The sequence below is a fragment of the Anoplopoma fimbria genome, chromosome 9, assembly GCF_027596085.1.
Source record: "Anoplopoma fimbria isolate UVic2021 breed Golden Eagle Sablefish chromosome 9, Afim_UVic_2022, whole genome shotgun sequence".
In the NCBI taxonomy this organism is placed as follows: Eukaryota; Metazoa; Chordata; class Actinopteri; order Perciformes; family Anoplopomatidae; genus Anoplopoma; species Anoplopoma fimbria.
The window spans coordinates 10,607,363-10,619,533 of record NC_072457.1 but is presented as its reverse complement, the minus strand read 5'-3'; the positions used below and the strand labels follow the sequence as shown (position 1 = coordinate 10,619,533).

At 37.2% G+C, this 12,171-nt stretch overlaps 1 protein-coding gene and 1 long non-coding RNA gene across 2 annotated transcripts; both read left to right on the top strand.

The window, feature by feature from the left end:
- The first annotated feature begins 2,271 nt into the window (after nucleotides 1–2,271).
- Nucleotides 2,272–2,731, top strand: LOC129095235 (uncharacterized). The gene is made up of 3 exons (XR_008531394.1): nucleotides 2,272–2,336; nucleotides 2,452–2,520; nucleotides 2,645–2,731. It is a non-coding gene; the product is annotated as an uncharacterized LOC129095235 (long non-coding RNA).
- A 1,892-nt stretch (nucleotides 2,732–4,623) lies between these two features.
- LOC129095373 (uncharacterized) lies at nucleotides 4,624–11,574 on the top strand. The gene is made up of 9 exons (XM_054603788.1): nucleotides 4,624–4,665; nucleotides 6,582–6,655; nucleotides 6,771–6,839; nucleotides 6,964–7,113; nucleotides 8,917–8,989; nucleotides 10,908–10,981; nucleotides 11,097–11,165; nucleotides 11,290–11,439; nucleotides 11,551–11,574. The coding sequence occupies exons 1-9, from the start codon at nucleotides 4,638–4,640 to the stop codon at nucleotides 11,572–11,574; spliced, it is 711 nt and encodes a 236-aa protein (XP_054459763.1). The 5' UTR covers nucleotides 4,624–4,637.
- The last annotated feature ends 597 nt before the right edge of the window (nucleotides 11,575–12,171 follow it).

Genomic DNA, 12,171 nt, shown 5'->3' with positions numbered 1-12,171 from the left:
GAATGACATCAGGAGTGAATTTAAGACTTTAATGTGGTAGAGACCCAATTTATTACATTTTTGTTTTACTCTTTTCATTTGAGTATAGCTATAATGTCGTTGGGAGCTTACCAGTGGGCCGGGGTTCCTCCAGTTGGGCTTCTTGCGTTTTGAATGTCCTCTGCTTCTCCCAACAAATCTGCCGGGCCCAGGAAGATGGCCTCTACCAGGAACCTGTGTAAAGCACAGATTAAGTACATACTTTCAAGAAATAACTTGACATTTTGGGTGGCACTCTTGAATTGCTTTTCTTTCCTAGATGAAGTATGATGAATTGCATATAGCTTAGTGTAACCTGCTCAAATTTAAAGTAATTCTTGGTCATATAATTTCACTAAATCAGAGAACTAGTTTTTACCGGAAGGCCTTTGTCGACATCTTAATCACAGTTTACTGGCTACAATTTTGTCCTCCTAATATTAAAGTTTTTAAGCATTGATATCAACAAGCACTTTTCTAAACAGAAACTAAAGCTGGAAGCAGGGAAAAACAGGCAGTTTGGCGCTCGCAAAAGTAAAGAAATCTAAAGTTCTCTACTTAACATGTTATATCTTGTTTGTTTCATGCCTTGACAGACAGCAATGTAAAAACATAAATTTGTGGTTTTAGAGGGGATTGAGTGGTGCAATATCGATTGATGAAACACCGATTATACGTCTGCCCAAGACTCTGGTTGCTGGGCAACCTCACTGTGACAACAAGAGTCTGGGAAGTCACTTTGCCTGGTGACCACATAATAGTTACAGCATTTCTCATAAAAAACAAACAAACAAACAAATGAACCAATTATCGTTTGTGGACTAAAGAAACTAAACAAACTCTCGGAAACACAACGAATAAAAGTATTTCCCCCAAATGTTTAAATATTATTTTAAAGAGACCCATATAGAAACCTGAGAATGGTGGTCAGATTCCCATCCTGGCAGGTCTCCACCTGACCCCTCCACTCCATCTTCTGGGGCATGTGTCACTGAGTGCTCATCATCACCGCGCTAAAAGAAATTGGTAATTCAATGAGAAATACTTGACTTGCAGATGTTAGAGGCTCCTCTGGACTTATGAGACTATCCCCTGTTACCTTAGAGTCTGCATCCAGCTTGGGTCTACCAGCAGGCGGAAACTTTCCATCCTGCCATGGCCTCTGCGGACCTGGCTGAGCAGCTACCGCTGAGAAAAGTAAAGCTGCAATACACAAGAGCTGCATTGCTTTTGAAGAACCTGTAAAAAAAGAATATATCAAATTGAAAAACCTTAACACTTTAAGCGTTAAAACAGAAGAGACATTTCACATTACACACACTCACCTGGGCTTTGTGTGTGGCCCATCGTGCATCCATACTTATATCAGACATCAGACATTGAGAAACACCCTATTTCTCAAAACAACACATCTTAGTCACGCTTAATGTGCAACACAGCAGTTACTTCACACATGGTTTGCTAATGTCTTCTTAATTGACTCTGATCCCTGTTTTTAGCAACAGTACACAATGACAACAATGATAAATAATGAATTGATAAAAACTGGGAATAGAAAACCTCTTTATGATCATTAATGAGTGTACTCCTGTGTACATGATTAAGTAGAGGGAGTAGCAGCAAGTCACTTCCTAAAACCAAAGGATAGAAGAAGAAATGCACACTTCATTGGGTGTTGACTGTTACCTGCCTAAGCCACTAATTAACCTGATTTGTAATAAGACATGGAATTCCCATGTGTGACATGTTTTCTGATTTGCCAATACTGAAGAGGGGAGAATAAAGACACAGGACCTACATAACATATTATATATTCTCTGAATATACTCAAGATGATATTTAGATTTGAATTTTACACAAATCCAACTTACTACGCTGTGATATTATGAGTTATTAAATGAATGCTACATATATGATCCATGTCTGGTTTCAATCTCTGATCATTAACCACACCTTAAAAAGGTGGAGGTGGAAGATTTCCTAATATTTGCAATTTCCCAACAATGCGGTTTACTAATGAGATGACATCAGGTCCTGTAACTGTATATAAGAAGAGCTCAACATTCAGAGAAACAAAAACCTCCTCCATCATCTGAGATACAGTCTGCTGAAGTTGTGAAAACTTGAAGGTAATTATTTGAATCTTTACTCTCTGTATTTTCTGTGTGAGGTTGGTGGTGAGTTTGCTGATATTTTGGAAAAGCTGTTCATCGTAGAAAGTCTTCATTATTTCCCTTTTACCAGTAGAGATCACTGTAACCATGCTGAAAGAAGTATTTGTGCTTGGATGCCTCCTGAGCCTCGCTCTGGCTCAACCTGTAAGTTTAACAATCTTTTACTCAATTTCAAGACCACTGCTCTTAAATGTTGACACCATTACCATTATTGTGACAGTATAATGAAGGAAATATCAAACTTGTGTGTTTTCTACAGTTGGGCATGGAGCACAAACGACTTGCTCGGTCAAGGTCTGACTCTGACTCTAACTCGGATTCCAATGAGGTGAGAGCCTTCTCTATTCTCAAAAATTCAACATTCAACACTCCTGAATGTTAATTACAAAAAACAACAACGTAGAAACCCCTCTGCTGTCTATTGACAAGAAATCTTTCTAATTTTCTTAAAGGGTACCGCAACAACAAATAACCAGGCTGCTTTGCAACAGTTGCTTCAATTCTTAATTACCCAGCTCATAAACCAACAGACCACTACTGCAGCTACAACTACTACAGCAGCTACTACAACTACTACAGCAGCTCCGACTACTCCTGCACCTGTAACTACTCCTGCACCTGTAACTACTCCTGCACCTGTAACTTAATTTTTTGGTTTGCACATCAGCTCGGTTTTGTGTCAGTTTGTCATGACGACTGTGTGTATTCTCTGTAGTACCTGCTGAATAAACTTCATTAATGGAAAACATGGACAAGATGTGTATGCGTTTTTTTAAAAACACATAAGAAACATTAATGAAGCTTTGTAGAGAGGTGTGTATAATAAAATGTATTCGATATAGATAGCTAGATAGATAGACACATCCAGTTTCAATACTTTTTACTGTTTCCCAACACCTGAGTGTCTGACTCTTGTGGCAACTGTGGTCATAATGAGCCACCATATTATCATCACATTATACACCATTAATAGAGATACAAAACACTGTGTAACACTTGTTCCAGGTGATAATAAAAATCTTCAAATATGTCTTTGTGTCACATGTTCTTTGAATTGCTGTGGTGGTCTTGTGGTATTGCTTTAAAGCTTAATGCAGGTTTTTGAGATGTGTCAAAAGAGTTTTTGATGGAAAATCATTTGCATCTTAAGGTCTCTGACGAGAAGAAAAATGTCAAACATTCAGATGAAAGCAATGAGGTCAGTATCTGGACACACTGTCAAATAATCACATAAAACTACACATTAAATCTATGAATAAAATCTATCTTATTTTCTTCAATGTGTTTTCCACGTGAACCAGAACTACTCATCCCTCCAATCTGAAAATGAGACACTCACCCGACTGAGGGGAAAAAGCGTGCACTATAAACATTGCCCCACTGAAATGTAATAAATAATTAATAAAGCAATGTGTGCATAAGTGTTTGACTTGTCTGTGTTTTGTTTTTCTTCTTGTGAAGACAGTCTTTCTGCTAGTGGCAGCTGTTTGGGATCAAAATGTTTATGTCAACACATAAATAAATGACAAGTTAACTGTTGCTGATAAAATAAGATAGATAGATAGAAAATGTCACTGTCAGTAGCTCCATAAATTTAATCAAGTGCGCTTACAACACCACTGCAGGATGTATGATGTCTCTTTTCAAATGGTAAAAATAATTATTAGTGACAGCTTAGGTGTGGGACACCTTATGTTTCTCCAACTTTTAGGTTCAACTTAACACACCAATACATGCACTTCACCAAATTTTTGAGGCACTGTCACTTTACACAGCAACACATTTTGTAAAAAAAAAATAACAACCTACTAACTAACTGTTGAATCAGATGAAAAAAACTTTGTTTTTTTTTTTTTACATATTTAGAGGTTGTGAAAAATGTAAAACTGCTATCTCTGAAAATAAAGATTTCCCTGCAAACATATGAATACATTTTTGCAAAGTCTTTGCTATACACCTCCTCTCTCTCTCTTGTTAAAGAACATTATCATTAATATTGACCATGATATTTGTGCAACACATATATCAGTCACCACTGACTCTCCTTTAAACCGAATAAAATCATGTGTGGGAGGAAAGGCTGAATTTTTACACTTATTAGTCCATATGAAAGTCTGCAAATTAGTATATTTTCAGTGATTGCAACTTACTTTGAATAACTATATCAGTTAATGGAAACTTATGAATTGTTTTTTGTCAGCCGAACGTTTTTTAAATCTTGTGTTCCTTTTGTTTCCAATGCTTTTCTGTGTGTTCGTGTGTGTGTGTGTGTGTGTGTGTGTGTGTGTGTGTGTGTGTGTGTGTTGTCAGCCTGGTTCGGGTCCTTGCTCCCAGTCCTACACACACCTGCCATCAATCGCCTCATCAGCCCTTTCAGTCTGCTCATGTGCCTCTCATCAGTTCATTATCATTGCATTATTTCAACCCCGGCTCTTTGCAAATCTGATGCCAGATCACTATCTTGAATACTGTGGTAAGTTTACCTCGTAGTTTGTAACCTGAAGTAGACCCTGAGGGTCTGCTCACCCTCGTCGAGCCTAGTATTAGAATAATTCCTCTTAAAACTTCACCAACCTCTGATTCAGTGTCCTGTGGTCCACCCTTGTGACACCGCAACATTTGGTGGTGCATTACACAAATACAAAAGTCATAAAATTAAAAGACAAAGTGTATATCAACAAAAATATTGAATGTGTTGTTTTATTATGGCTATTTTATTTAAAATTTTCAGGCAAAAAGAGGGGGCATAGGCATCATGATACGTGTGCCTGAAAAGCGTATTTCAAAGACATGATGTGGTCGACATCATATACAAGTCCATTTTCCCCAATACGTTACATATTTATCATATCATAGTCATAAAGGTCAATTTATACAAACAATGTATTTCGTTGACAATTGCAGTCCAGTCGTCCTTTGTTGGAAAACTTGTCTGCAGCCATTTCTGTGATGGCTTTCTTGCTAGCAGCTAAGAGTATTTCAAACAGATTTTCATTCTGAGACATAAGTTATTGTTTTTTCCATGTATAAAATAACATGAGTAATCAAATTCTATTCCAAACATTTTCATTGGATCACAAGCAAATAAAAATACATACATTGGCCTATAACACTTGGTGCGTCATTTGATTCCTTGATGAGATCTGTGAAACACTTGTTCCAGGGGAGTAAAAGAGACATTTTGTAATACTATGGGACAATGTGGTGTTTCACCATTCTCTCCCAGCCACAGACTGGTTTACAGCCCCTCCCACAATGGTGCAACCTTTCCTTCCACCTTACCTTCCATTCCTAAAACCCATAGATAAATAAATTTCTTCACAGAGGTTAAAGGTTTTTGACCACCAGCCACAGGATCAGATGCCTCTCTTGAACAGTGAATGCTGAATGTTTGGACATCTCTGCAGGAGGATGCCAGGGATGAATCAGACATGCCAAACAGATTTGTTCCCAGGTGCATTACAAGAGAGGACATACGAGTTGTGATGTTGATGAGAGCTTGTGGCCCCATTCACAAGACAGTAGCTGTTCTATACACTTCTTTAGTGAATATGTACAGTGGTGTATTTCATTACTGGAATCACTTTAGTTTCATTTTGTGCACTTGGATTTACGCTATTAAAAAAAAAAGGTGAAAAAAGCATGATGAAGCATTTTGCAGCATTTCTGATTTATTTCTCTCAAATACTGTAAGGTCGCACCAATCCAAGCATTAAATAAGTGCCCTTATTTTAAATGTGTTGGAATGTTGGTTTATGCTGAATGAGTAAAGACAATAGTGATATATATTTGAATGTTACCTGTTTTATTCCATTGTGAAATGAGTGAAAAAGTGTTACTTATATGGGATAAAAATGTCACTGTTTAGGCACAAGAGTTGATGCTGAGATGTTTGGTTGCATTAATCCATCTTGGATGTTTGATTAACTGTTGTGCTGAGCTGCATGTTGGTAAAGAGGACTGTACAAAAAGTTTTGAAAAGATGAACAATTTTTATATAGTAATGGTTTAAAGTTGTAGAAAAAGGATGATTGATGGAATGGATGTATGCTACATATCATACAATCCATGTCTGGTTTCCATCTCTGATCATTAACCACACCTTAAAAGGTGGAGGTGGAAGATTTCCTAATATTTGCAATTTCCCAACAATGCTGTTTACTAATGAGATGACATCAGGTCCTGTAACTGTATATAAGAAGAGCTCAACATTCAGAGAAACAAAAACCTCCATCATCTGAGATACAGTCTGCTGAAGTTGTGAAAACTTGAAGGTAATTATTTGAATCTTTACTCTCTGTATTTTCTGTGTGAGGTTGGTGGTGAGTTTGCTGATATTTTGGAAAAGCTGTTCATCGTAGAAAGTCTTCATTATTTCCCTTTTACCAGTAGAGATCACTGTAACCATGCTGAAAGAAGTATTTGTGCTTGGATGCCTCCTGAGCCTCGCTCTGGCTCAACCTGTAAGTTTAACAATCTTTTACTCAATTTCAAGACCACTGCTCTTAAATGTTGACACCATTACCATTATTGTGACAGTATAATGAAGGAAATATCAAACTTGTGTGTTTTCTACAGTTGGGCATGGAGCACAAACGACTTGCTCGGTCAAGGTCTGACTCTGACTCTAACTCGGATTCCAATGAGGTGAGAGCCTTCTCTATTCTCAAAAATTCAACATTCAACACTCCTGAATGTTAATTACAAAAAACAACAACGTAGAAACCCCTCTGCTGTCTATTGACAAGAAATCTTTCTAATTTTCTTAAAGGGTACCGCAACAACAAATAACCAGGCTGCTTTGCAACAGTTGCTTCAATTCTTAATTACCCAGCTCATAAACCAACAGACCACTACTGCAGCTACAACTACTACAGCAGCTACTACAACTACTACAGCAGCTCCGACTACTCCTGCACCTGTAACTACTCCTGCACCTGTAACTACTCCTGCACCTGTAACTTAATTTTGGTTTGCACATCAGCTCGGTTTTGTGTCAGTTTGTCATGACGACTGTGTGTATTCTCTGTAGTATCTGCTGAATAAACTTCATTAATGGAAAACATGGACAAGATGTGTATGCGTTTTTAAAAAACACATAAGAAACATTAATGAAGCTTTGTAGAGAGGTGTGTATAATAAAATGTATTCGATATAGATAGCTAGATAGATAGACACATCCAGTTTCAATACTTTTTACTGTTTCCCAACACCTGAGTGTCTGACTCTTGTGGCAACTGTGGTCATAATGAGCCACCATATTATCATCACATTATACACCATTAATAGAGATACAAAACACTGTGTAACACTTGTTCCAGGTGATAATAAAAATCTTCAAATATGTCTTTGTGTCACATGTTCTTTGAATTGCTGTGGTGGTCTTGTGGTATTGCTTTAAAGCTTAATGCAGGTTTTTGAGATGTGTCAAAAGAGTTTTTGATGGAAAATCATTTGCATCTTAAGGTCTCTGACGAGAAGAAAAATGTCAAACATTCAGATGAAAGCAATGAGGTCAGTATCTGGACACACTGTCAAATAATCACATAAAACTACACATTAAATCTATGAATAAAATCTATCTTATTTTCTTCAATGTGTTTTCCACGTGAACCAGAACTACTATCCCCATGTCTTCCCGCCTGACCCTCAACCAGTCATCCCTCCAATCTGAAAATGAGACACTCACCCGACTGAGGGGAAAAAGCGTGCACTATAAACATTGCCCCACTGAAATGTAATAAATAATTAATAAAGCAATGTGTGCATAAGTGTTTGACTTGTCTGTGTTTTGTTTTTCTTCTTGTGAAGACAGTCTTTCTGCTAGTGGCAGCTGTTTGGGATCAAAATGTTTATGTCAACACATAAATAAATGACAAGTTAACTGTTGCTGATAAAATAAGATAGATAGATAGAAAATGTCACTGTCAGTAGCTCCATAAATTTAATCAAGTGCGCTTACAACACCACTGCAGGATGTATGATGTCTCTTTTCAAATGGTAAAAATAATTATTAGTGACAGCTTAGGTGTGGGACACCTTATGTTTCTCCAACTTTTAGGTTCAACTTAACACACCAATACATGCACTTCACCAAATTTTTGAGGCACTGTCACTTTACACAGCAACACATTTTGTAAAAAAAATAACAACCTACTAACTAACTGTTGAATCAGATGAAAAAAACTTTGTTGTTTTTTTTACATATTTAGAGGTTGTGAAAAATGTAAAACTGCTATCTCTGAAAATAAAGATTTCCCTGCAAACATATGAATACATTTTTGCAAAGTCTTTGCTATACACCTCCTCTCTCTCTCTTGTTAAAGAACATTATCATTAATATTGACCATGATATTTGTGCAACACATATATCAGTCACCACTGACTCTCCTTTAAACCGAATAAAATCATGTGTGGGAGGAAAGGCTGAATTTTTACACTTATTAGTCCATATGAAAGTCTGCAAATTAGTATATTTTCAGTGATTGCAACTTACTTTGAATAACTATATCAGTTAATGGAAACTTATGAATTGTTTTTTGTCAGCCGAACGTTTTTTAAATCTTGTGTTCCTTTTGTTTCCAATGCTTTTCTGTGTGTTCGTGTGTGTGTGTGTGTGTGTGTGTGTTGTCAGCCTGGTTCGGGTCCTTGCTCCCAGTCCTACACACACCTGCCATCAATCGCCTCATCAGCCCTTTCAGTCTGCTCATGTGCCTCTCATCAGTTCATTATCATTGCATTATTTCAACCCCGGCTCTTTGCAAATCTGATGCCAGATCACTATCTTGAATACTGTGGTAAGTTTACCTCGTAGTTTGTAACCTGAAGTAGACCCTGAGGGTCTGCTCACCCTCGTCGAGCCTAGTATTAGAATAATTCCTCTTAAAACTTCACCAACCTCTGATTCAGTGTCCTGTGGTCCACCCTTGTGACACCGCAACATTTGGTGGTGCATTACACAAATACAAAAGTCATAAAATGAAAAGATAAAGTGTATATCAACAAAAATATTGAATGTGTTGTTTTATTATGGCTATTTTATTTAAAATTTTCAGGCAAAAAGAGGGGGCATAGGCATCATGATACGTGTGCCTGAAAAGCGTATTTCAAAGACATGATGTGGTCGACATCATATACAAGTCCATTTTCCCCAATACGTTACATATTTATCATATCATAGTCATAAAGGTCAATTTATACAAACAATGTATTTCGTTGACAATTGCAGTCCAGTCGTCCTTTGTTGGAAAACTTGTCTGCAGCCATTTCTGTGATGGCTTTCTTGCTAGCAGCTAAGAGTATTTCAAACAGATTTTCATTCTGAGACATAAGTTATTGTTTTTTCCATGTATAAAATAACATGAGTAATCAAATTCTATTCCAAACATTTTCATTGGATCACAAGCAAATAAAAATACATACATTGGCCTATAACACTTGGTGCGTCATTTGATTCCTTGATGAGATCTGTGAAACACTTGTTCCAGGGGAGTAAAAGAGACATTTTGTAATACTATGGGACAATGTGGTGTTTCACCATTCTCTCCCAGCCACAGACTGGTTTACAGCCCCTCCCACAATGGTGCAACCTTTCCTTCCACCTTACCTTCCATTCCTAAAACCCATAGATACATTAATTTCTTCACAGAGGTTAAAGGTTTTTGACCACCAGCCACAGGATCAGATGCCTCTCTTGAACAGTGAATGCTGAATGTTTGGACATCTCTGCAGGAGGATGCCAGGGATGAATCAGACATGCCAAACAGATTTGTTCCCAGGTGCATTACAAGAGAGGACATATGAGTTGTGATGTTGATGAGAGCTTGTGGCCCCATGCACAAGACAGTAGCTGTTCTATACACTTCTTTAGTGAATATGTACAGTGGTGTATTTCATTACTGGAATCACTTTAGTTTCATTTTGTGCACTTGGATTTACGCTATTAAAAAAAAAGGTGAAAAAAGCATGATGAAGCATTTTGCAGCATTTCTGATTTATTTCTCTCAAATACTGTAAGGTCGCACCAATCCAAGCATTAAATAAGTGCCCTTATTTTAAATGTGTTGGAATGTTGGTTTATGCTGAATGAGTAAAGACAATAGTGATATATATTTGAATGTTACCTGTTGTTTTATTCCATTGTGAAATGAGTGAAAAAGTGTTACTTATGGTAGAAAAATGTCACTGTTTAGGCACAAGAGTTGATGCTGAGATGTTTGGTTGCATTAATCCATTTTGGATGTTTGATTAACTGTTGTGCTGAGCTGCATGTTGGTAAAGAGGACTGTACAAAAAGTTTTGAAAAGATGAACAATTTTTATATAGTAATGGTTTAAAGTTGTAGAAAAAGGATGATTGATGGAATGGATGTATGCTACATATCATACAATCCATGTCTGGTTTCCATCCATGATCTTTAGCCACACCTTGAAAGGTGGAGGTGGAAGATTTCCTAATATTTGCATTTCCCAACAATGTGGTTTACTAATGAGATGACATCAGGTCCTGTAACTGTATATAAGAAGAGCTCAACATTCAGAGAAACAAAAACCTCATCCACCATCTGGGATACAGTCTGCTGAAGTTGTGAAAACTTGAAGGTAATTATTTGAATCTTTACTCTCTGTATTTTCTGTGTGAGGTTGGTGGTGAGTTTGCTGATATTTTGGAAAAGCTGTTCATCGTAGAAAGTCTTCATTATTTCCCTTTTACCAGTAGAGATCACTGTAACCATGCTGAAAGAAGTATTTGTGCTTGGATGCCTCCTGAGCCTCGCTCTGGCTCAACCTGTAAGTTTAACAATCTTTTACTCAATTTCAAGACCACTGCTCTTAAATGTTGACACCATTACCATTATTGTGACAGTATAATGAAGGAAATATCAAACTTGTGTGTTTTCTACAGTTGGGCATGGAGCACAAACGACTTGCTCGGTCAAGGTCTGACTCTGACTCTAACTCGGATTCCAATGAGGTGAGAGCCTTCTCTATTCTCAAAAATTCAACATTCAACACTCCTGAATGTTAATTACAAAAAACAACAACGTAGAAACCCCTCTGCTGTCTATTGACAAGAAATCTTTCTAATTTTCTTAAAGGGTACCGCAACAACAAATAACCAGGCTGCTTTGCAACAGTTGCTTCAATTCTTAATTACCCAGCTCATAAACCAACAGACCACTACTGCAGCTACAACTACTACAGCAGCTACTACAACTACTACAGCAGCTCCGACTACTCCTGCACCTGTAACTACTCCTGCACCTGTAACTACTCCTGCACCTGTAACTTAATTTTGGTTTGCACATCAGCTCGGTTTTGTGTCAGTTTGTCATGACGACTGTGTGTATTCTCTGTAGTATCTGCTGAATAAACTTCATTAATGGAAAACATGGACAAGATGTGTATGCGTTTTTTAAAAAACACATAAGAAACATTAATGAAGCTTTGTAGAGAGGTGTGTATAATAAAATGTATTCGATATAGATAGCTAGATAGATAGACACATCCAGTTTCAATACTTTTTACTGTTTCCCAACACCTGAGTGTCTGACTCTTGTGGCAACTGTGGTCATAATGAGCCACCATATTATCATGACATTATACACCATTAATAGAGATACAAAACACTGTGTAACACTTGTTCCAGGTGATAATAAAAATCTTCAAATATGTCTTTGTGTCACATGTTCTTTGAATTGCTGTGGTGGTCTTGTGGTATTGCTTTAAAGCTTAATGCAGGTTTTTGAGATGTGTCAAAAGAGTTTTTGATGGAAAATCATTTGCATCTTAAGGTCTCTGATGAGAAGAAAAATGTCAAACATTCAGATGAAAGCAATGAGGTCAGTATCTGGACACACTGTCAAATAATCACATAAAACTACACATTAAATCTATGAATAAAATCTATCTTATTTTCTTCAATGTGTTTTCCACGTGAACCAGAACTACTCATCCCTCCAATCTGAAAATGAGACACT

Excerpts from the sequence above, each read along its gene's own strand:
- LOC129095373 (XM_054603788.1), top strand. The coding sequence starts at position 4,638 with ATGCCAGATCACTATCTTGAATACTGTG. Across the intron at positions 8,990-10,907 it reads TCACTATCTTGAATACTGTG|TAGAGATCACTGTAACCATG; the intron begins GTAAGTTTACCT and ends CCCTTTTACCAG. Across the intron at positions 11,166-11,289 it reads CTAACTCGGATTCCAATGAG|GGTACCGCAACAACAAATAA; the intron begins GTGAGAGCCTTC and ends ATTTTCTTAAAG.